Source organism: Tympanuchus pallidicinctus, unplaced genomic scaffold, assembly GCF_026119805.1.
Source record: "Tympanuchus pallidicinctus isolate F22 unplaced genomic scaffold, pur_lepc_1.0 scaffold6, whole genome shotgun sequence".
NCBI lineage: Eukaryota > Metazoa > Chordata > Aves > Galliformes > Phasianidae > Tympanuchus > Tympanuchus pallidicinctus.
Window position 1 is genome coordinate 31,912,168 of NW_026294780.1, and position 23,586 is coordinate 31,935,753.

Genomic DNA, 23,586 nt, shown 5'->3' on the forward strand with positions numbered 1-23,586 from the left:
TTATGTGAAATGGGAAAGGCAAACTAAGAGAGAAAAAACAATTAAAGAAAAATCCAAGTTAGATTATAAGGAAAGAACTGGGACATACAAGAAAGGATTTAGGAGCCAGAGTTTGCAGGAATTTGAAAACTGGATTTTTAGTAAGTTGATGGTTAATATATCAATTTGAAACAGTGAACAAAATTTAAACTGAATTTTTCATTGGTAAAACTGATTTCCTTTGGAAAGTTCCAGTATACCCATTTTCTTTAAGCCTGACATTAAGGATTAGGTGACAATTGCAACCTGAGATCTGTACGCACATCAACGTGAGTTTCTAAATCAAATGATACTTCCATCTTCCAATAAAAAATACTGAAAAGGAGATGTGGTTTTGGGAGTGGGGGGAGGAGAGGACATTGTGTAAGACTTCTTTGGGGTCCTCCTGTTTTTCTATGACATGAGAAGAAGTCTGGAGGAAGAAAGTAATTTTGGGCAACGCTAAACGGGTGTGAACAGCTTACACCCATTTTGAAGGTAGGAGAGAACTCCTATACTTCTCGTATTCGTGCCATGAGCATTTTTCCTTTCCAGCTACTTGGCTGTGGATGGACTACCAGAATTACGTTCAGGCTACTGCACACTTCTGTTAAAGTCCCAGTGGCAGAGAAGCACCCTAAACTAATAATCTTTTCACATTTATTGTTTTAAAGAGGGCCGGATGCAGAAAGGCAAGGAACTTTCCAAAGAGACAATCCCTACTATGAAGAATAGACATTCTTAGCTTAATATAGCTGTGATTTCCAGCTCATCATGCAAAAACACAAAACTTTAATTGTTAAGAGCTACAGAGAGCACACACACACACATTAGGCACTTTGTTTTATTCTGCAAAAAAAAAGTCTTTTATATATAAACCATTTCATTCTCTCTCAAAACATTCTACAACTATACAGCTGTTTGCTCCAACATTTGCATAGGAAATACAACAATACAAAAATAAGGTAGGGGGGAGGCAAAAGAAGCAAAACAGCAACCAATTTATGCATGTGTTTCCACGTATAAACATTTGAAGCCTTACAAAATTATTTACATCATTTGTCAACTATTTACATTAAGAGCAACATTTCTAACTATAACAAACAAAACTATAATTTATCAAGTATATGTAAAATTGTCTTAAAAAAAAGTCTATCATATACCACAAATAAATAAAGACAAACAACAGTTTTAACAATGCTAGGTTTTCCTGTGAGACCCTTTTTTGGTATTTTGATTGTTTATTCTACCCTTTGGTTGACAGCTTAATATTACAGCTTGTGAACTACAGACACTTTTACTTGGTTTGTTACGTTTTCTCCTGTTGCCTGGCCAAATCCTGCACGGTCTAACCTCATCTTTGGCCCTTCACTTAATGTTTCAAGGCTGAACACTGTGGATCAAAGTCATTGTTAGCATAAAAGGGCACCACTTCACTGACTTCAGAGGAGTTTCAGCTACCTTTGTCAGCAGTTAATTTTCCCTGTGTGTATCCATTTGAACAGTGGATAAACTAAACTGCACTGTAATTTTAAATAACATTACTGTATCCTTTACCTTCTAGTAAATTACATGCAATATCCACGTGAAAACAGATCATACTGGTGCTGAACCAGCTTAACATGTCCGTATATGAAAATTGCATCCTAAATCCTTCTTTTTAAAGTGATACTAAGTTTAGCTTATAGTAAGAGGTTTAACATTCTGTATACTGTAACTATCCCCCCCTCCCCATTTAAGCTTCCAACATTTACTTTCCAGTTCACTTTAAATGTTTCACCCTTTTAAGCAATTTGAAAACAAAATCCTGCTTTGAATATTCAGTGCACACCATCTGAGTTAACAGGTACAAAACATCTGAATGTCTTGCTCATTTCTCTTAAGAGAAATGAAGCTAAGTTGGTACTGTTCTGAGAGGTATTTAAGTAACTTTCTGTGTAAATGTGCCGTTAACAAATGTAAAACAACTGTTTTTTTTTCCAGATAATTCTTAGAAAATTTTTCTTTTTACCCTAAAAAGCTGATTTGCATATTTACAAAATCTTTGTCATAGCAAACATGCAACATACAGAACAAAATACTTTGTTCTATGGCTGTTTATGAATTTTTCTATGTATTTTATCTCCACAGAACGACTTAACATTTAAAAAAAAGCACAAGTACTAAACAAATCCAGTAAAACCCTGACAGATTACAATGCATGGCTTTTCCACTGTGTCCATTCATCTGCAGTCTCTCATTAATTTGTTTACTAAACATTGTCACAATAATGATAGTGCTTTGGTCAAAACACCTAGAGAGAAAAAAAAATATATGTGTAACGCTGCCATGTGTCAAGACATAATACTTGTAAAGAGATGAAACCTGCTGACTAAAGCCATATACACCCACGTGAGCAAACCAACGACTTGAACACTCTGGTATTGCGATACAGTGTCTTCCCTTTTTCTGCATAAATATACAAAATATACATTTTCCAGTTTTGAGATTTCTTTTAAACGGATGATCCATCCTCAAAAATTAAACTAATTTCGGTTGTAGGTTGAGAGTCATTAGGAAATTGCATAGATACAGAACAGCCTCGGCAACAAGCCTGGCTTTCAGTTCTGATGCCTCTTCATGTGCAGAGCCAGGTGATCGGAGCGAGAGAAGCTGCGGTTGCACACGGCGCACTGGAAGGGTTTAGCCCCGGTGTGCTTCCTGTAGTGGCGCGTCAATTCGTCGGAGCGCGCAAATCGCCAATCGCAGCCCTCCCACGTGCACTTGTACGGTTTTTCACCTGAAATCAGACAGAAGGAAGAGAAACATCAGCTGCGCATCTTCTGAAGAGAGCTGGCGTGAGGCTGACACGAGTAACAGCGCTGCTCAATTTAAAGGAAACGACAACAGAAAAAAATCTCCTGTTTCCTAATTCACAGGCATGTTCTGCGGGCCCCAAATGAACAGCCCCTTTGTTTATTCTGAGCTTTCTGCTCAGCAATTCTGCAAATTAATACTTGGGTAAAATGGCATCAGGAAGAAAGAAGAAACTTTCAAACATAAGCTGGGCACTTATACAAATCAGGGACAGTTACGATAGAGAAATGATCAGAGGTTTAGAAAAAACCTGCGTGAGACTGAAATATGCTCCCTCACATTCGTCTCAGTATGAAAGGGAGTAGAGAGAGGAAAGCAGTCTCACATGACAACCTGGCCCAGTTTGTAACTTATGCTCGCACCTTTTAAAAAAGGATAAATTAAGTTTGAGTGAGCTTTTTTAAGAGAAGCCTGAAGTGGGAAGAAAGATTCCTATAAAGAATCTTTGTAGCGTATAGATCGGTTCAAGGTCTTCTGAAGCATGAACAAAGGTGCAGTGTATTACAAATACAACTGGGATAATATTTTCTAAAATGTCAGAGGCAATAAAATCTTGTGGTGCTCTGCTTTCAGCTAGCTATATATAGAAGAAAGCATCTAAAAGACCAAAGTCCTTGTTTTCAGAATTAAATGTCTACCATCAGGTAATCACACTGCAGATGTGGCAAATGCTTGTTGTTTCCATCAGGCTGTACCAATGCAGAGGGAGCATGGCATCTTTGAAAACTTGCTGTATTACAGGAACTCTGAATGCTACTTTCAAGTACCCTGCCAGCCTTGAATATGCTAGCTCAAGCACCCGAAATACATGCATTCAATCATTTTACAACCATAAATGGGGTCTCTGAAGCATGTCTATAATATATGGATTTGTTTGTTGAAATGGGAGAAGCATGAAGCCACAAAGTCAAGATGACTTCTGTGTGAAGAGAACTTCACATGTTGGACATACACCTGCTCAGGAGCCGGCATGGACATGATGTCACCACACAAGCAAGCTTCATATAAATAAAGAAGCTAAGATTACCTATTTATAGGATATTGGTTGACGCTGGTTGACAAAAACACCTTTCAGATGGCACAGTCATTGCTATCTATATCCTTTATATCAATTTGATTCTGGCAAAGAAAGAAAGAAAGCCAAGTTTATCTGAGCTCTCAGCAGCAAAGTGGAGCAGAATCACATGAAGACTTGAGCTTTCAAAAAAACTCTTTCCACCATGACTTAAAGACCTTCTCCTTCTTCATCTGGTCCCAGACCTTTACTCTAACAGCTTCAATCCTACAGCTCTATGGAGCGACTCAGTCTCCCCTGGGTTATTGTCACATTAGCAAGTAGAAAACAGTCAGAAGATAGTATCCTGCCATCTGTTTGTTCTGCAAAGAACACCATTTGAGAAACATCAAAACGTCTCTTCAAAGACTCTAAACTGTAATTTAAATGAAATTATGAAACATGTTTTGTCTGTGAGTTTCTACTGCTTCTTCTCAACTAAGCAGTAACTTTCCATCTACAGCTAAAAGTGAAGTCAGCTCTCTGCTTGCCATGGCAAACTGATTTCATATCAGCAGCATGCTCACAACTAGAATGAGACTTCTACAAGATAAACTAACCAGCCAAACAAACCACCACCTCTTTGCATAAACAGCAAAGGATTTACTGAAATTGCAGTGGATAATAACAAACCTTAAGAAAACAACAAATTTGGGGCCAGGAATCACCTCACAATTCAAGTTCAAAATCAATTGATACATGGTAAAATAGATCACAATTTGTTGAAAATTTCCATCACAGTTGAATTTACTCTTCCTGACACTGACTAAAGACTGGAATGACCTACAAAACGGGATTTTTTTTTTTTGTTCCAAGCAACATATACTGTAGATCAAAATACAGAGCTCATTCAAATTTAGTACATAAAGCTTTTCTAACATCACAGAAGTCAGCTGAGATAACACAGTTAGTCTTCATAGCAGAATGACAGCAAAGATCTCAGTGCAGGATCCTTTGTAGTATGTATGTCATCCTTCATGTATTTAAACTCAGTCTTGCTTTAATTCACATGGAGGTCTGTAAAAGACTGCACTGCTGTTCCATAAGCGTAACATCAGAGAGACCTTCAGTGAATGTTTTAAGCTTTGTTGCACAAAAGCATTACTCATATATGTAAAGCACCTTAACTCAAAAACAATTCCCTTTTCTCTTTTTTCCTCTTTTCTTCCACGTTGGCTTTAAGCTCATCTAATCAAATGTTTCCACCTGGTTTACAATTAATTTAACCTAAATCCAGAATAGTCTCAGTAAGATGACACTATTAAAAGCTTCTGACCAATCTTCAAAAACCGTCACTTAAAACTATCATAAATTCCATCCTGTAATCCCCCCACCCTAACTGCCTGCAGAGAGCACAGAGATTTAGTCAGCTCTCTGTTTACTCCTGTCTTGTTTACCAATTTACAGATTAACATTGGGTATATAAGAAATGATAAAGAAGGTGGGAAAATAGCACTTATCAAACAGAAGACCTGGACACCTAGAATAAAACACTAAATGGGAAACGAGAGACTAAAAAGCACACTTCATAGACTTGGTGTAGAGGTGATATAAGGTATGTTGAAATTCACTGACACACTATGTTGTATTACTGAAAAAGCAGTCTCAAAATTGTCCCAGTAAGTAGCACCTAGCCCTAAGACCAAACAAAAAAACCTGCTGTCCTCCCATTCTATCTTGTTTTTCATCTGTGACAACATGTTGTGTGAAGACTCCTGGCATATAAACCACCAGAAATCAGGACAGCAGCAAACCATGCCGCTTCTTGGACCCAAACAGATTCAAAGGCAATGACGAATTCCTACCTAGAAAACTCTGTAGCTTACCCCATTGCAGTGGTCACCTCATCTATCAATGCTACTACAGTCAAGAAAGAGCCATGGGCATCTCGCCGTCATGTAGTGCAGCACCAGCACAAGCAGAGAAGCTGTGCTTGCTTCTCCTTCCTGGACAAGTGCTGCAGACCTGAGCTGAACTGAACAGAGCTTGAGGACGCACTCAGGGGAACAAGGGGGTGCCTTACTCAGATTGTTTTAACAGCGTTACTTTTATGTACTTGGAAATTAAAGCCAGAAGGTTGCTTTTAACCCCTGCTTTGGCTAACAGCGAGAACTGGAAAATTTATTTTTAGCGCCAATATAGAGGCCCAGATTATTCTGAATAAATCCTAGGGGTAAAATACTGAATATCTATGTTTGTAATGCTAGTTTCCGCTGGAAAGTTCTATTTAAGAACTGAACCAATTTCAAATGTTTTCCTTTTGGGCAAGAAGGAAGGGGGGCAAGAAAAAGAAGGTGGAGGTTATTTTCACTCCTTTAAAGATAGCAGAACAACTAGCTGCTAGTATTCTCTCTGTCAATCTATACACATGCTTTTTGTCACTGAGCAGAAATAAGAATTTGGTTTAAGCTCCTGTGGCAAGGAAAAAAAAAAAAAGCCTCATGTTACATATTTTCTGTAGTGATTCTACGTTCTCTGTGCTGACTTAAAAGCTCTGAGAAATCTGAGTTTGAGAACTTATTTAAAAAAATAACAACACCACCACCACAGGTATACACAAAAAGGGACACTGAACCCTTTATAAACTATTTCCATTGGCTACACAGTAGTGTAAGATTTGTTTGCTTTAATGATTGTGTGAAATACAGTAGCTGTAAAGTTTTAGAAATGCTTGGTTTTCCTCCAGCAATTTAGTATTTCTATAGGGTGTTAGACCAACGCCATTGGTCATTAAATACGAACGCAGTATAGCTCAGTTACTGGAACACGATCACTGTATCAAACAGATATTTCACTGTAAAAGCAAGAAAACAGCTAACTCCTCCACTTCAGGGGAGCTTCCACAGGATTTGTTAGAATGTCAACACTGTTCAGCTAAAACACCATGGAGGAAGCTGGTACCGATTTCCAGCCAAATAGCACACTCCAACCCTTTCTTCCCAAGCCAGAAATATTATACACAGCACTTCTGGGAAACAGAACTGCTTTCCTTTAAATTATACTTCAACAGGATAGGGATTTCATAAGTTTAATTGGACTTTTGCATAACCTCCTTCCAGTATCACTCATTTAAAATATTTTGCTAGGCTTATGCATCACAAAATATATTTTAAGTTCTTGAACTGCTAATATGTATCCATTCTCCAGTTTTAAAAATAAATTTGTAGAGCATGAGAAACAGGCTTGTACTTGAGCACTGAAATTTTAATCACCCATGTTTAGTTTGGAAGCTCTTTTACGGAATGTACCTAACAAGAGATAAGGGAGTTTAAAACCTGAAAGGAGACTATTTTTCTTCCAATGTGTTTGTCAATCCCCTAAAAATTAAAATAAATTATAATGCTCTGAGATTGCAAAAATGTCAGAAACATGTACACACACATGCATATAACATGGCAACCTTACTAGCCACGTCAATAGCTAAACTACACCAATGTAGATCCTAAGGTTTGGGATCCTTATCAATATCTCACAAAAATTATCTGGACCTCTGAGTCAATGCTGACTCTTCTTTTAATTTATCTACAGGCTGCAGTAGTTTAAAAACAGACCAAGTATTTTCCTAGCATTAATTCTATCTGCTGGCAGTGACTGTCATTGCCATACTCACATAGGAAAGGTATGGTGCCACCCATGAGGTGGGTGATGGTAACTCGGAGGACATCCTTTATCCTACAGTCCTTGTCCAAGAATCACAGAATAATTTGAGTTGAAAAGGACGTTTAAAGGCCATCTAGTCCAATTTCCCTCCAACAAGCAAGAACTTCCACACTGGTCAGTTTGCTCAGAGCCCCATCCAGCCTAATCTTGAATGTCTCCAGGGACAGGGCATCCACCACCTCTCTGACAACCTGTTCCAGTGTTCCACTTCACCTTGTTGTAAATTACTTCTTTCTTATACACAGTCTGTATCAATCTATCAATCTTCTTTAATTTGAAACAATTTCCCCTTGTCCTATTACAACAGACCCTGCTAAGGAGTTTGTCCCTTGCTCTATTATAACACCCCTTTAGATACTGAAAGGCTGTGATCAGGTCTCCCTGCATCCTGAGAAGACTTCCTTATAAAATACTGTTTGGGAAAAACAATCACTCGAAACCTCTGTTAGCAATGAATTTTTGCATTAACAAGAAAGTAAACTTCCTTACTCCACTGAAGAAGCAGCTGTATAATTTTATTTCTGTACTTCACTACTAGAATGGCCTTCTTAAAATATAAAGTTATACAGAGTAAGGGTCAGGTTTTCAAACCTAGTCAACTACTTGAAGAGTACAGGAGACTGATCTAAGCACATGCAAATATGCATAAAGAAGCCTTCATCAAATGGAAATACATAGGAATGCCAGAAGCCTCCACATCTGACAAATCACACATAATGACTCAAGTGAATTAAAAAGGGACAATTCCACCCAAGGTCCCACATTTCAAAGCTACTGCAGGACACAGGAGGGAAGAGTAGACCAGGTCGACGTGAGTAAGCACTAGAGTTGGCTAGAAGATGAAACACTCTGTTCTTGCTCTGCTGGGAAGCATTTTCACCTGATGTTGGAGTAGGGGGTGGGGAAAGGACCCCTTTGAAGTTCTGTGGAGAGGCATGCATGGCGTTCATGAGTCACTGACAGAGACAACACGTTTTTGCTCCCTTTGTGCCATATCTCTGTCTGGCATCTGCCTCTTCAGGAGCTAAAAGATGGACATGTCTGGCAACAGCAGAATGCCAGCCCCAGAAAGCCCAGACAACAGGTAATCCTAGCCCAGGCATAGCTGGCCTTGCTTCTGGGGCGAGACTCAGAATCAGCTGGAACACACAACATTTTCTTCCTGTAGAACTGCTTCCCCAGAGGCAAGTGCCCAGCCTTAAAAAACATTCAACTAGGTGTGATACCAAGGAGGGGGGAAGAACAGTTTTTTACTGGTATAAACACTGTGGTGCAGAAATTTTCACACTGTGCCCTGCTTTAAACAGATTACTACAAAGGTTTCTGACATCTTTGCTTTTAAAATTTTACATCTTAGAATCAGTTGTCTTAGATTCCTGATGTACTACAGTCTTCAAAAAGCTAAGTTTGCTCTTTTAGTTTGCCTGACTTTACTCTAGGTTAAAGCATGACTGTTTTAAATGCGTGCCTCTTCCTGGCTAACTGGAATTGAAAGCAGTTGGTTGAGTATCCTACCCTCGATCGAAAGAAGTTTCTAGCTCTGAAAGTTTACCTAAACTTAGATCCCCATTCTATCATTAACTAAGCTGTCACTGTTAGAAACAGTCTTTTATTTGGGGTTTTTGTCATTTTTTTTTAAGCAGTTTTTGTTGTTGTTGTTCAGATAAAGAACAGAAAGCTGAAATTTCAAAATTAAAAAAAATATCCCTCAGCTGCTTAAAAGCTCTTTAGAGCATTGAAATTCTCTGTGTTGTCCAAGTCAGAGAGGGATTAGAAGGCTGAGAGAATACACAGAGGCTGAAGGAAATCCAGCTTATTTGAGTGATGAAATAAATATAGTCCTTGAAATAAGCAGTCCCCCAGTGATACGAATACATAACACATGCTGTGCATTTAAAAATGTGATAGAAGTCTGTGTCTAGTATAGTAATGGCTAATGGGTGACCACTAGTTAACAACAAAACAGGATTTTTAGGAGTTATGTAACACAGTTGTTTTTCCCGGTACATCCCATCACTGATAAACCAAGAATTACATCTCTTTCTAACAAAAGCATGAAGAGGAAAAAAAAGACAAGAGTTTGGTAAAGCAAAGAGGACAGTAAAAAAAAAGAAGTTATGTATCACTCAGTTTCTGACTGCAGCCACACAAAGGCATTATCTTCTGAGAGCTCCCAGCAATGTCTGAAGCACTCTTATTTCTAAGTGTTGTCTTACGCAGTTCAAGGATTACTGGGGAATCTTGACTGGCCTGTGAAATGGTTTATTTTCTTTCTGGCATAACATTCTGTCTTAACAGAGGTGGTCTCTCCACAAGGAGATATGCAAACAGAGGAAAGGAATTTTTTAAAGTAGGTTTATAAGAAATCCATGCCATCTGGGGCGTATGGCCATGTCTACGGGTTCTGTGCTCTGCTGAAGAACGCATTTCCTCATCTACGGCTGTGGTGCAAGAACAGCTCTTTAGCTCTCACACCAATAACACTGGCTCTTGTGCAGCCAGATAAGAGGTGCTCTTAACGTGGAATTCATTAAACCTGCTGTAGACTTCCAGATTTCCATCTACTGTACGCACACACAAGAATTGAAAGCAATACATTAAAGCTATTTTAATTCAAAGCAAAGTGCTGTACACTTGCCAAAATCAAAAGTTTTAATATGTCCTTAATCAGACTTGTTAGAGATCACTGAATATAAATAATGCAGCCTGACAGAACGAGAATGCTGCTACCAAGATACTCAGACTAAACTAGGACATTACTTACATGTTTCTAATCTTTCACCAGTGGGAGGTTCAGGTCATCTAACAAACAACAAACAACGCTACTCAGAACATGTTCAGTGGAACCAGGAGTCAATTGTCCAAGTCAAGCTCAGAAATTAATTACAATAAGGAATGTCTACTCAAATAATGGAAAATTTTAATCACTGGCAATTGCTGTGAATCTTGGACTATAGTAGTGTATGTAGGGCGGTCTCAAAACGAACTATATTTAAATCCGGTCTCTTAGGTCAACAGTTTCCTTATCAGGAATCAAATATCCTGGAACTGAAGTTTAATCCTCTCAGGGAGCAATTGACAGAAACAACAGCGTGGTTTTTTTTTTTTTTTTTTTTTTTTTTTTTTAAAGCTTTCATGCTTAAAGGGACTTTCTAGGCTTTTAATCAAAAAGAAAATGTTAGGCTTTTCTTTTAAGTATCTCAAATCTAACAGAAGTATCCCTCACCTGACACCTTGGAATTTAATTCCCGCATCCGAAAAACTGAGTGCCAGACACTGACGTGAATGGCCAGTAATACTTAATTAAAATTTAGGAATATATTGCTAAGACTTCGCCCAGAAAAACACAACGCATTCAAGTATGTCTCGTTTAGGTTATGACTACAGATAAAGAGCTGAATCAATTAATCCAAAGGTCTGCAATCATCCACAGAGTGTTTGAAAAATGCATTATTTTCCCTTAAACTGTGGTTTGCACAGGAAAATAATGTTCTTCCATTTCTCACACAGGCAACTAATGGATTTAGCAGAATTCATAAATAAAAGATACCAACATATTCTCCAGCAGCATCTAGCAATATTGCACTTTAATGCACTTTGTCAACAATTTTATTTAACTCTCCTCCACTTTTCCTTATTCTCTCTTCCAATGATGGCATTTACTGACATCTCCTTAAAGAATAATCAGCACAGCTGACTCACTCAACAGGTTAAAGAAACAGAATCTGTGCTTACTTAATAGCTATTTTCACGATCTAAAGGTTTTTTTCCTGGATAAAGTGTCGCTACAGACACAGAAAGCTGCTACCATGAGCAAGGCAGTCTTGAGCTCCAGTTCCCCACTTGTATAACACAAGCAAAATCCTTCACCTAATTCTCAGGACTGAGATCAGTATGTGTTCTTTGTGAGGTGCTTTTTTTTGGTAGGGTCCACTGTCACTTGTACTCCCTTCTAAAGAATGGGTGTCCTGAGCTTCTGGGCGATTCTTTAAGGTACCACTGTTAACATGCATAGATCTACAGCTACAGTAAATTCAGAACACAAAGTCATAAGGACTGCTAATGTCTACTGCACACAACTGGTTCTAATTCTGGTGTATATAAACTAGTTCTGGATCTACTGAGGCAGAGATCTAAATGGAAGTAAAATGTTTAACACCTTGAGGAACCGCACAAGCTAGCAGCTGTCCCATGCCAATGCAGCATTTGAAATAACTAGGGCTGGTGGAAGTATTTTGAGTGCATCTCATTTAGAGAAATGCCATTTCTCTTGAGTTATCTCGGCTTCCACTTCCCATCACCAAATACAAACTAGATCTATAGATAGAGACGAAATAGTTATGCAGTTAATGTTAGAAACTATTAATGGCAAATCAACCATGTGATCAGAGAACATGCCTGTACGAAGCTTCTGTATACGGAAAACCAGTACGCAGCTGGAAAATGCCCTCAGTGCCTTGATGAGTTCAAAACAGTGACAGATTTTCCTCTAAAAAACCATACAAAATTCTCAAGTGTGCGGCTGTTTGCAGAAATAATAGAAGAAACACCCTAGAGCCAGCAGCTCTGCTGTAGCATTACAGGTAGTGTATTCCAGGTGCCTGCATATTAAAGACTCAACTTCAAGAGTCCCAAATTTTTACATATAAAGAAACGTAACAGGTTTAAGTTCTACAAAACATGGTTCTAAAGGATCATATGCATATATATAGATATATATATGAAGTATGTATCTACTCATGTTACAGGAGAAATCTAATGAGGTTATCTACAATACACAATGAATTGCTTCGCTCTGACATCTGGCACGTTTTTCTAGTTGGACACAGAACTGTTATGTCAGTGTCTTGAAGTAGTTTTCATGTTGGACAGCTTGCAATAAATGCATAACACCCTCTAATATATACACCAGTTGCACAATACAAGTTATGAAACTTGTTCCATGACTAACGGGTATAATCATTTTAAAAGAAAATCCCCGCTTCCAGAAGTAAAAAGAAAAAAAACTACTTAATCTATTTTGACAAATGCTCCAACAGGTATTTCCATGTGATGAGTACTGTCCTATGCGTCTTGGAAATAACTAAGAGCAAGTTAAGATACCACTCTGAAGTGTTTAAGCTTTTCAAATGTACTGGACATCTGCTCCACAACTGCACAGAAATGGATACACAGTGCTGTGTTTCTCCACAGCAGCTGAATGTTTGTGTATATTCCACATTTTGTGTTACCAGTTTATCAACAACAAAAACTTACTTCCTAATTTACAAACACTAAAGCAGTATCTAGAAGAAGGAAAGTGGATGCCTGCTCCAGCAGCTCAAACAAAGATATTAACCTTGCTTCTCTGTGTGATTGTTGGAGAGAGTGAATATGGCGTCCAGCATAATTCCATTACGTACCAGCTTAAGCTATCTGACTTGCTGCAAGGTAAACATGCAAGAAACACGTAAGAAAAGAGAATGGCATTTTGCTCTTGCCCATTTCCTAGTGTTAGTTAAATGTAAAAGTCTGAGAGTGTGTTTGTATTTAATTAAAAAAAAAAAAAACCAAAAAACAAAAAAACCAAAAAACTACAGCCTACATTCCATCTATTAAAAATAACACTTCCCTGAAGTTTGTTCTCAAAGAACATCTTTTAGACCTGGTGAAAGCCATTCAGAAAAAAAAGACTGCTAAATAAATACTTTGAAAAGACTGAGATTTTCCAATATAAAAGGAAAACCATAAGGTCTGTCTTGACTTTTACTGGCAGACAAACTTTGCTGCAGGCTCTTTTATTTTAAGATGACAGATTGCTAAGAAGGGCGGGGGCTGGTTGGGATGAGAGAGAGACTGCAGCCAATTTTGAAAGGTATTGTTAAGAAACTAAGAATAAGGAGAAAACAACTTCAGTGGTCCATGATTACTAAAGAACGGGTTTAGCCAGATAAACAGGTCTGCTATCCCTGAAGGGATTTGAAAGAATATCACACACAACTTTATTAAAATGGATTACGTGACAATTACTTCAGACTTTGAAGGTAAAAGCTTCACAAGAGTCTTAAAAATAATAATAAATTAAAGCCAAGGCTCAGTAACACTGCATGAATGCATAGTTCAAGGGGACTAGGTGCACGCAAAGTGGACTGATACACAAAGAAACGCCTCCCTGAAGTTTAGCACCAAGCCTCCCTCTTTTGAGGCAAAGCAGAGAGATCTCCCTGCACTCCTGAGGGAGCCCCGAGGGCCCCCAGCGTAACTACGCCATTTCCCTGAGATCGCTTCCATTCATGTTAACCTTCAGCTGATTGATTTATGTGGTATCAGTACGTCAGAGATCCTGCTCGTAAATCGACGCTGTATCTTAAGCGAAGAGATTACAATCTGTACTGGAAATCTTCAAGTATTAAATGAATATTCAAGAGAGCTAACTAATCCAAACTCTGAAATAATGCAGGTAACAGGATATGGACTCGCATTCTTGCATGTTAGCGCTTCAGACAGTTTATCCCTTCATTCACCTCCCCAGAAGACCCTTTGTATTCTAGGCTTGCTTAAATTCACTAGATTTTTATCTCCAACATTCTTGTTTCCATGAATACATCAGCTTCTCTGACCTCTGCACATTAATCCACATTTCTAAGGTCAAACATCTATAGCTAGAAAAGTGAAGGTAACAATAAACATTAGTGATCCCATGCAGTATGTATTAGGGGTGTAAATATTTCTGTGCACACAAACATTAACTTCATAAACCCCTAAAGCTATTACCACTCAGGATTAAAAAAAAAAAAAAAAAAAAAAAAAAGAAAACAAAACACCACACTGATTTTAAAAAGGGAAAGTAGTATTTAGTGATGCCCAAGTAACTCATTTTTTTGGAGTAGAACATTACTTTTATCTTCTTCCTAGTTACTGTATAATAGCAAGTGACATTTAAAACTGAGACTCAACTGCTGGCTAAATTGCACGGACATCACTTAAAGGTTATTTATTAAAGACCAATAGTATTATTCTGTCTGACATTGTTCAGGTTTACAGTTTCAGAAAAATATTCTTATCAATCTAGTCAGCAATGAGTGACCATATGTACAAAAATACCAAAGTGTTCTTGTTTAGTCTATTATGAAATTAAAGTGGTAGAGTTGCTTAGAACTTTTTTTTTTTTTTTTTTTTTTTTTAAACTGTGAGTGCAACACAGATAACTCTTTCATTTATCAAAACAAAATTTCCATAGTAACATTTAGCCTGGAGATACTCAATTTCTTACGATAATCTAACAATCCATTCAGAACAGCTGAAAACACAGCCTTGTTTCCACAGAGACAGCAAAGCATTTTGCTGGATCACAGCTCACGCAAAAGTTTTGACTTTTGATTTAAACTTAGGTGAAAACTCATTACTTGAGCAGCACAACCTTAGTGCTGGCAGCCTGCTTCAATAAGCAAACTGCTTGAAGTGCATTGATGTTCGCAGGTAAGAGTTCAAGCTCACACTCCATTTTAAAAACACAGGTAGTAACCCCCTTCCTTTTTTTTTTTTGTTTAATTTTTTATTTTGGCAAATAGATAAGTAATTGTATTTTACTGTAAAGTAAAAACTGTCTTCTTACTGTAGCACAACTAGTTTTGTATTAAGATCCCAGAACTGTCCTAATAGCTCTAAGCGCGCTGTTGGGGAGCTCAGCATTCTTCCTCCTGCCTCCTTTGTCTACACAAGTCCATCCTTAGGAACAATCCCTATGAAGTTCTGGGTTTTGAAGGCTTGGCTCCTGTGTGCATGAATAAGCAAAGCTTTGTCCTCAGCCTGTCTAGGTTTAGGCCCACGAGCTGCAATTGTGTCAGTATGTGCACACAGAATTCGATCAGTGTGTAAAAACAGATGTTATACACTAACACTCTGCACTTCCATTTCCTCCATTCTAATGTCTTCCACTAGCAGAAAAAAAAGAACTGTCTCAGAAAACAAACAAACAAACAAAAACACGCACAATATGCAAATGGAGATGATGAGAATTTTCAAAGCATTTTGGAAAAAAGAAGTTTAAGATTAAATAACTCTGAACAGGTCAAAGAGAAGGCTCAAAATAGAAAAACTCTATTTATGTAGATACATCTTCAAATTCGTAATGTTTATTCTGCTGAATTCATTATTCCTAAGAAGATTTTCTGGGGGGAAAATTGTATTTCCATCTGTTTTATTCTTAACAGTTTTGAGTTTTGCATTGTAAAAGGCTGAACACTGCATTTAGAATTTAAAAAAAAAAATAATAAAAAAAAAGCTTTTCTTCTCACAGACTAAACCTGAAATTTTTCTTAAGTGCCAGTCTGATCCCATAGCACTGTACAGAAATGGGGAGAAGATGGCAGATCAAACACTTGTGCCTTTTCAGAGATATAAGCCATTAATGAGCAAGAGACAGTGAGAGCGAGTACATACCCGTGTGAGTTCTCAGGTGTGCTTTTAAGTGAGAAGACTTTGTATACACTTTTGTGCAGCCTAAAACAAAATAAGAAGGGAGAGAAATGCTTCAGTAGGGAGAACAGGAACACTCTACATTATGCTTCAACTTCCTCATTCAGTGCTGAGGTACTATCTGGAAGCATTTAAGTTTACTACCTTCTGGCACGATAACCATTTAGAAGTATAATTTAATACAGAAAGTTCCTAGGGAGACATTGCTTTACATAGAAAAAAAATATATGTTTCTGGGAGACTTACTTCCTTCTGACATAGTATAAAACAATAGCTGCTAAAATCTACATGGCTCCATAAATCTTTAAGTCTACTTACAAACTTGTTTTTAAATTCCTAAAGCCAGTTCACCTAGGATTCTATCTCACTTCTCCATTTTATGCATTTATCACGTTGATCAGATGATATACCACTGTGAGTTATAATTATAAAGAGGGAGAGAACCAAGAGCTGTGACCTTCTCAGTGTGCACAGAGTGGTGTGAGCATCCTGTACCTGGGATCACATATTACTGGAAGGAATAGCTTAAAGAGTGAGGTTCTTCTTTCAGTGCAACATACATTCCCTCTGAGGCTATCCTCTTATGTGAAATTTTTAAAGGTAATTTTAATTGCTTTATCCAATTCCTTATTTGTATCAAGGGAGGTACAGCCATTGGCTCAACTGCCAGCAGATGAAGCAAGTCTTACAGGATCAAACTGAACTTCTGCTCCATCACAGATATTAGAGAAGTTAGGGCACGAGCTGGACACCCACAGACTCTAATTAGAGATGGACATCCAGCTAATTTTTTTTTTTTTTCCCCCCCCCAATAAAGACAGAGCACAACTTTTTTAAACACAGTAAAGTAAGGTCAGAAGTTTGACTGTAAAAATGACATGCAGAAAATGACAGGCACTATTTAAAGAATGTAAGTACACACCACACAGAATAAGACGCTGGAGAAATTCCACTTCAACAAGAAATGATTTGATTCTAAATATAGTAAAGAAAATAACTTATGCCTAGTGTATGACTATTCACACTTTCTTATTCCCAGAGGTGCAGTCGCCATGCTGCTTACCAGGGTAGTCACAGTAGTGGATGCGTCTTTTCTCCAAATCTGGGTTACTTCTTCTGTTGTATCTGACTGGCTGTATGTTCTGGGGAGTTATTGGCAGAGTTGCAGGTAAATTCGGGTTGTGAATTGCCAGCTTGGAAGCTATAGTGGCAGCGTATGATGGAGGAGGGGTTAAATTCTGTAGCATCTCTGCTTGTCTATCCGGACTTCCAGGCTCTGAGCTGGGGGGAGAGGGGGGGAAGTAGGTGGCCTGCTGCTGAAGAAACTGGTTTGGCATTGTATAGGAGCATGGGGGAATGCCCTGGAACTGTTTCATTGCAGTCTGTGGGACAGCTGGGGAGAGGGTGTTGAGGCCTGACATGGCCGACGGCATGGAGACACTGCTAAGGGAGTCCATGACGGCCGCCTGAGGGGCTGCACTGGGCATGTCGAGGTCCGGCGAGCTCAGGAGTTGGTAAAGCTGGCCCTGCTGGGGCGTGACAGAGAGGTGGACATCAGGGGTCGGGAGCTCCTGCTTGATGAAAATGTTGTTCACATCAGGGGTCTGATGAGAGCTGAAAATGCTGGTGAACTCGGGGAGGGCCTGAGTAGGGGCAGGGGCAGCAGTTTCACTCTGGTGACTGAAGATGGTGACGGGCTCGGTCTTGATGTGGGGGACGCAGGGCCGCTGGGATTTGTACAGGCCGGTTCTCAGGTGGCTGATGTCAGGGAGGAAGACGTTCATGTTGATGCTGTAAGGCAAGCCTTCGCTGTCGGTGAAGAACTGGTCTACGACTGAGGCACTATCTCTTCTGTACTTCTTATGCTCAGAGATGACTGGGACGGGCGGAAGCTGAGGTGCCAGATATTTCTCCATTTCACATCTTGTCTGCAAAAACAAAACGTGCGATAGCCCACATGACTGGCTGCGAAACAAGGTGGCACGTGCACAGCTTGAGTTGGGAAACAGAAAACAGCCGCTCTACGGCCAACTGTGAGCTACCTATGGAGGGAGATACCAATGCCACTGAGAACGGGAAGGCAAAACAAAGGCAAGCACAGCTCACACAGAGAAATGCCGAGACCAATCGCGTGCCTCAGCCCATGGCAAGCTTTCATCTTGTGTCTACAAGACAACCCCGTACGGGGAAATGACAGGCCCCGGCCTAATCTACAGATCTCGCCTTCGGAATTTGCTGTCGAACAAGGTCGCTGCCGATCGGTTTCACTCACTCCGCTTTGAAATGCGAACTCTGGGAAGTCACATCCCCAGACAGCCGTTTGAGCTAACACTTCAAACGATGTTTATACGTGCCTGATTCCTGCGCTTCCAGGTTTTTCCATGCTTAGAAGAAAGGTGTTCGATTAGAAGTACAACACCGAAGCGTAAAGGTATAAGTAACGCCGAATAAAAGAAAGACTGGTCGGCGACTTTCGCTCACCCTTTATGCAAAGCGTCTCACTAAGACTTCAGAATCTGCACAGCAGTGAATAGCAGATAAACATGTCCCAGCTCTGCTCGGGTCCCGGGAACTCTGTAATTACGGGGATCGCTGCCCCGGTGCAGTGGTGCCGGGGAATCCGTGGGCGGCAGCGCCTGACCCCGCACACTCATCGGCCAGGCATGTGCCGAGCAACACCAGTGGGCAAACGCGGCATTCTCCCTCGCCCCGTCAGGGCTCATTCCAGACCCGGCGAGCACCCGAGAAGAGAAAGCGGCTGATAAACAACCTGCCCTGCTTTAAGTGGCTTTCAGGACATTTCTTCAAAGCCCACCAGTAAACAACACAAACAAACAGAGACGCATTCCCTCGCTTTGATCTGCGTCTGCCCTAAACACGCCCGGCTGCTTTCCGCCTCCCCCCTCTTACAACGGGACGCTTTGAAGCCGGGACCGCTCCTCTCGGAGGGGCACGGCGCGGGTCGGAGGGCGGCCGGCAGGCAACTGTCCGCAGCGGAACCGATCCCGAGCAGCGTTCCGGGACGGACAGAAAGTCCCGGGAAGTCCCCGCCGCCCCCACACCAACTCCCCCCCCCCACCCCCCCCCCGCTCCCCGAACATGACTCTCCGCGTGGGCGAGGAGGACAGGCGGCCGCTCTAATTCTGCCACCGGGCAAGTGCACGAGCGGCAGCCGGAGCTCTGAGCTGCCCCCGCCCCGCTGCCCGGAGCCCCCGGCCCGGACCCGCGGCGCGGCCCCACCCCGTCCCGCCCGCTCCTACCTGCACCATCTCCTCGCCCGGCAGGGCCGCGCCGCCGCCCCCTCCGCCGCCCCCCGGGTGCTGCTGCTGCTGCGGCGGCTGTTGCTGCTGCTTCAGGTCCTCTCCGGGGAAGACAGGCGCTTCCCTGGCCCCCAGCACGGGCTTGAGCTGCGCGAACACCGGCTCCTCGGGCATGGGAGCCAGGCGAGCGCTCATGGTCAGCACCCGAGTGGCCATGGGCAGGGCACTGCGGTGCGGCACGGGCGGGCTGCCCGCCCCGGCGCTGGGCTCTGCCCGCGGGCTGCTGCGCTGGGCTGGGCGGCGGCTGCTCGGCTCTCACTATAGCCACGAGCCCCGGCCCGGCCGCGCATCCACTCAGGCGTCGTCAGCGCCTCCGCCTGTACCTGGCGGCTGGTGTCTATCGCGGACACGCGCCCGCCTCTATTTCACCCACCCCACCCCCTGCACCCCACCCAGCCCTGCGAAGGGGCGGCCCTGAGGCTGCCCGGCCCACGGGGCGCACGGCGGGCTGGGCGGCGGGCTCCTCCCCGCGGCGTGCCGGGGCGGCGGCGCTGGAACTGTGGCGACGGAGCGGCGCTCGTCCGGCCCCGCGCGCGCTTCGGACCGCTCGCAACCGCGCGGCTCTCCCGGCTGCCACCTTCCAATAGGTTTTTAAAGCCGTTCACTCATAGTTTTTGTTTTTGTTTTTTTTTTTTCTTCTGTCCCGGAGGCAACTCGCAGTCGCAACCCGCTGCCCGTCCCCGCGCGGACGGAAGGAAGAAGGGGCGGAAAGGAGACGGACACGGCCGCTGCTGTCCCCTCTTTCCCTCTACTGACGCGGCGGGCGGGAAACGGGGACCGAGCTGAGGCGGCGCGCCGCGCTCCGCCGTGAGGGGCGGGCACAGCTCCTCGTGCTGAGGGAGCCCGAGTTCGGGCGGCGTTAACACCTGTGCACATGCGGATGCCCCTCGTGTATCCCTCCTGTAGCCCAGCGGGGCTCCAGGCTGCCGTTGTGAAGTGAGGAGTTCGCTCTGTGACAGCTCTAAAGAAGCGGAGCTACCAACTGTGCTGTCCGGGGCTGTGTTTCTCCAAGAACAGCAGCGCGAAATGGGACTGGGCAGCGTCTGGTGCGGGCATTCAGCAGCAGCGTTCAGACGCTCGTGCAGATCATATGGCTGCCGTAACCGAAATGTCTCAGGCTTGCAGACTTTAATGATATGCTTTGCCTCCATCTGATTAAATGGGTAATAAACAAACCATTTCAAAACTGGGGTTTTTTGTTTGTTTGTTTTGTTTTGTTTCCCTTTGTGCTGTGTATGTCTATGGCCTGCTCAGGAGAACGCTTTGCTGCTCCATCAGAGTGGTACTGCAGATGTGTATACACATCTCCAGAAGCAGCTCTCAGTGTTGGTAATTTTTCTAAAAGGCTGCAGTTGGGGCCGAGCTGCAGGTAAACAAATGCAGCCCCACCACCTCCTGTTGTGCTCATGGCGTCCCGCTCTTGCAGCCTTTTCTCAAGCGGCAGTCGGTGGAAGATTACTAAAGAGCAAGCAATTGTGAAGAGTCAATTTTTATTTTAGCATTTCTTCTGTCACTAACAATTAGTGGCAGTATGTAAAAGGCAGGCAAATCGCTTCTGACTTCCTGCTCACGTTTGCTGATTGAGCTACGGAGTGCTGCACTATGTAGCTCAGAGATAGTGCACACAAAAGCCTTGGGTTGGGGCAAAATACCCTATTTTTGGAGTTCTCACCATTACTAGAGTTTATACCTCTTTCAAAAATAGATTTTCTTTACAATGTGAAAGTCAGAAATAAACTGTCAACTGATACGATTCCTAAATGGAAACAATGTCTTGCTCAGAGTTAATTAGTAGAAAAAAAAATATGAGTTTGCTGTATAATTATTTCAGAATATCTCTGTTTCTTCACTAATTTTACAGACAGTTACAAGTGAATTTACACTTCACCAGACAAATTTGTAGTTGAAAACCCAAGTAGGGTCTTGCAACCCCAGCTTGGATATGTTGTGTAAGCGAGAATTTCAGCGGAGCGTTCGGGGGTTATTATAAAGAGATCCTTCCCCTGCAATGCAGTTCTATGAACATCTCACAACAGGGGACTCGAGAGCTCAAGTCACTGTCCCGCAGAGTGAAAAAAATGGGAAATAAAAAGTGGAATGGGATTGCTACAGGTGGGTTTGTGAGAGATACCTTCCACTGTGCTAAGGCACTGATGAGAAGTGCTTGCCCTGTGCTGGAAAGCGCATTGCCAGGTTTAATGGAAAAGGGTTAAACTTTCTGAAACTATGTAAATGCTCCAGGTTCTGGGCGGGCAAAGATCCAGACATTCTCAGTAAATGTAGGCTTGATTGCTTTGAACTCCCTTGTTCTTTGCATTCCTCTTCGCTTAGTAGTGCTGTACCCATTAGGGAAGACGGGAGAAAACAAGAACAAATGTCAAGTCCTCATTGGGGCGGTTGGAACCTGGCAGTGGTAGAGCCCAGTGCTGCCTGGTGGGAGAGAGCAGCTGGGGCAGAGGAGCAGGGGTTGCCAGGTGGGATGGAGATGGGTTCCGCTTTTAATAAATTCTCAGCTACATGAGGTGTGCCTGCAGGGGCACCCTGTGTCTCTCTGTCCTTGTGAGGAGAAGGACCAGCATTTATGGGGACCTGTACCTCATATCGAGGCAGGAGAGGAATGGAAGGACATGGGTGGGTTGTTTCATAATGACGAGGTGAGGGAGACCTGAGGACATCAGCAGGCTTTAAGCCTCACAAAGATTTCTGATAATGATTTCAGGAGCTTTTTAGCACACTCAGAGGCTGTTTTTGAGCCAGCAAATACCCAGTTTGTTTTCTCACATCAACTTTCTAGAGAAGTGGAAATGAATTTCCTTCCTGGCAAATCAGTAGCCACCTATTTTTGGCCTCCCATTAGAATCCATCTCCCCAAAGGAAAAAATGGTTTCTCATTTTACATTTGATTGTCAAAAGAGAGCCAGTGCGATACTTTTACCTCAAGGAATCATTTTTCCTCGTCTTGCTCCCAACCAAGCACCATGGTAGGAGCTACCAGGTACCATGGCAGCTACCGACAGGCCTTGCAAATGCCACTCGTGGCTCTGTAACACAGCACCGCCACAAAGAGGAATGTAGCAGGGTGACTTTCTGCTCAAGTGAATGTGGGAGTCATGAAACGATAGTCTGCTGCTGTGTACTTCATCTGCTTTAGCTTACAGAAGTGTCTTCTTCAAAGGCAAACTACACTGACATTTTTCATCTCCCTTTATACAAAATAGTGTGATAGGCCCTATGGAAAAAAAGGATATTCTTCCTAAAATAATGAATGGCACTTCCTTATTAATTCCAACAGGTATTTTAAATACAAACACGTTTTCTTTTGACTTCTCTTCTTACGTTTCAGTAGTCATCTGCTTCCACCTTTCTGCTCTGCTGTCCAAAGAGTTACCAGCAGAAAAATACCTCTGGTTCCCCTTGAATGGGATTTTATTGTGAAGCATGTCCAGAAAGTAAGTTTCATGTTTGTAATCCCCCTGCATGCCTTCAGACAGTTGTGTAAATATTTCTTGTTTTCAGTACAGTCCTTCAGGAACCCTTTCCCATATGGCTAGGAGTGGTTAGTGCAACTTCTTCAAACCAGCTGGATGTTCTCTGTCACTGCAACTCTACAGGCACATCTTATCAGGTAGAAAACTCCTAAATGATGCGACTCTAGCATCAGAGAACTGAATTTGAAGCTTTTTAGAATATAAAGCTGTAAACAGTGCAAAACAACCCATTTCTCTATAGGCCAAGGGAGAATCATCATTGCAAAGCTTAGTAAATACAAAACAAGTGATGTTAGCAAGCTTCTCTTTTGCACAGTTAAAACAGGGCAAGATGCATTGTTTGAAGTTTATTAAGATTACTAAAAACACTCAGATGCAGTTGTATTTGTGGTTTGTTTTTATCCTTTAGCTAAACATATTTTTATTCCAACGTAGAATGAGTAAGTTAGAATAGCAGTGAAGGTTTGTGACAACTAAATAAAGGCATGTAAACTTACCCACAAGTAACCTTTGATTTTTTTTTTTTTTTCCAGCAACAGGTAAAGATCCTACCATGTCTGCATTTTCTGTGTTTTGACTGAGTCAGTCTGCACCATGTAAGGCCTAATTACAGATTAATTATATAAATCTGTCTATGCAAGGATCTGTTCAAGTATTTTCTCTCAAATTTAGCTTGAGCATGTGTGTATACACTTGCATGCATCAGTCTGATTTGCTATTTATCAAGGCCAGT

At 41.8% G+C, this 23,586-nt stretch overlaps 2 protein-coding genes across 3 annotated transcripts in view; both read right to left on the reverse strand.

The window, feature by feature from the left end:
- LOC128092111 (uncharacterized) overlaps positions 1-23,586 on the reverse strand; it is a 726,933-nt gene that overhangs the window by 528,862 nt on the left and 174,485 nt on the right. The window lies entirely within an intron of this gene.
- Positions 849-19,674, reverse strand: KLF5 (KLF transcription factor 5). Of its 2 annotated transcripts, none has more exons than XM_052705621.1 (4): positions 19,306-19,674; positions 17,109-17,973; positions 16,010-16,069; positions 849-2,797 (listed from the first exon to the last, which is right to left on the reverse strand). In XM_052705621.1, exons 1-4 carry the CDS (start codon positions 19,519-19,521, stop codon positions 2,619-2,621), a joined length of 1,320 nt encoding a protein of 439 aa, XP_052561581.1. In that variant the 5' UTR covers positions 19,522-19,674; the 3' UTR covers positions 849-2,618. The 2 variants fall into 2 exon arrangements, with proteins under 2 accessions (XP_052561581.1, XP_052561582.1); XM_052705622.1 differs by lacking the exon at positions 19,306-19,674 and adding an exon at positions 18,956-19,054.

What these genes read in the sequence shown, in the direction of transcription:
- KLF5 (XM_052705621.1), bottom strand. Translation starts at nt 19,521, where the DNA reads ATGGCCACTCGGGTGCTGACCATGAGCGCTCGCCTGGCTCCCATGCCC. An exon ending in CCACTACTGTGACTACCCTG is followed by an intron (nt 16,070 to 17,108) that starts GTAAGCAGCATG and finishes ATTTTGTTTTAG; the next exon opens with GCTGCACAAAAGTGTATACA. An exon ending in ACACCTGAGAACTCACACGG is followed by an intron (nt 2,798 to 16,009) that starts GTATGTACTCGC and finishes GTCTGATTTCAG; the next exon opens with GTGAAAAACCGTACAAGTGC.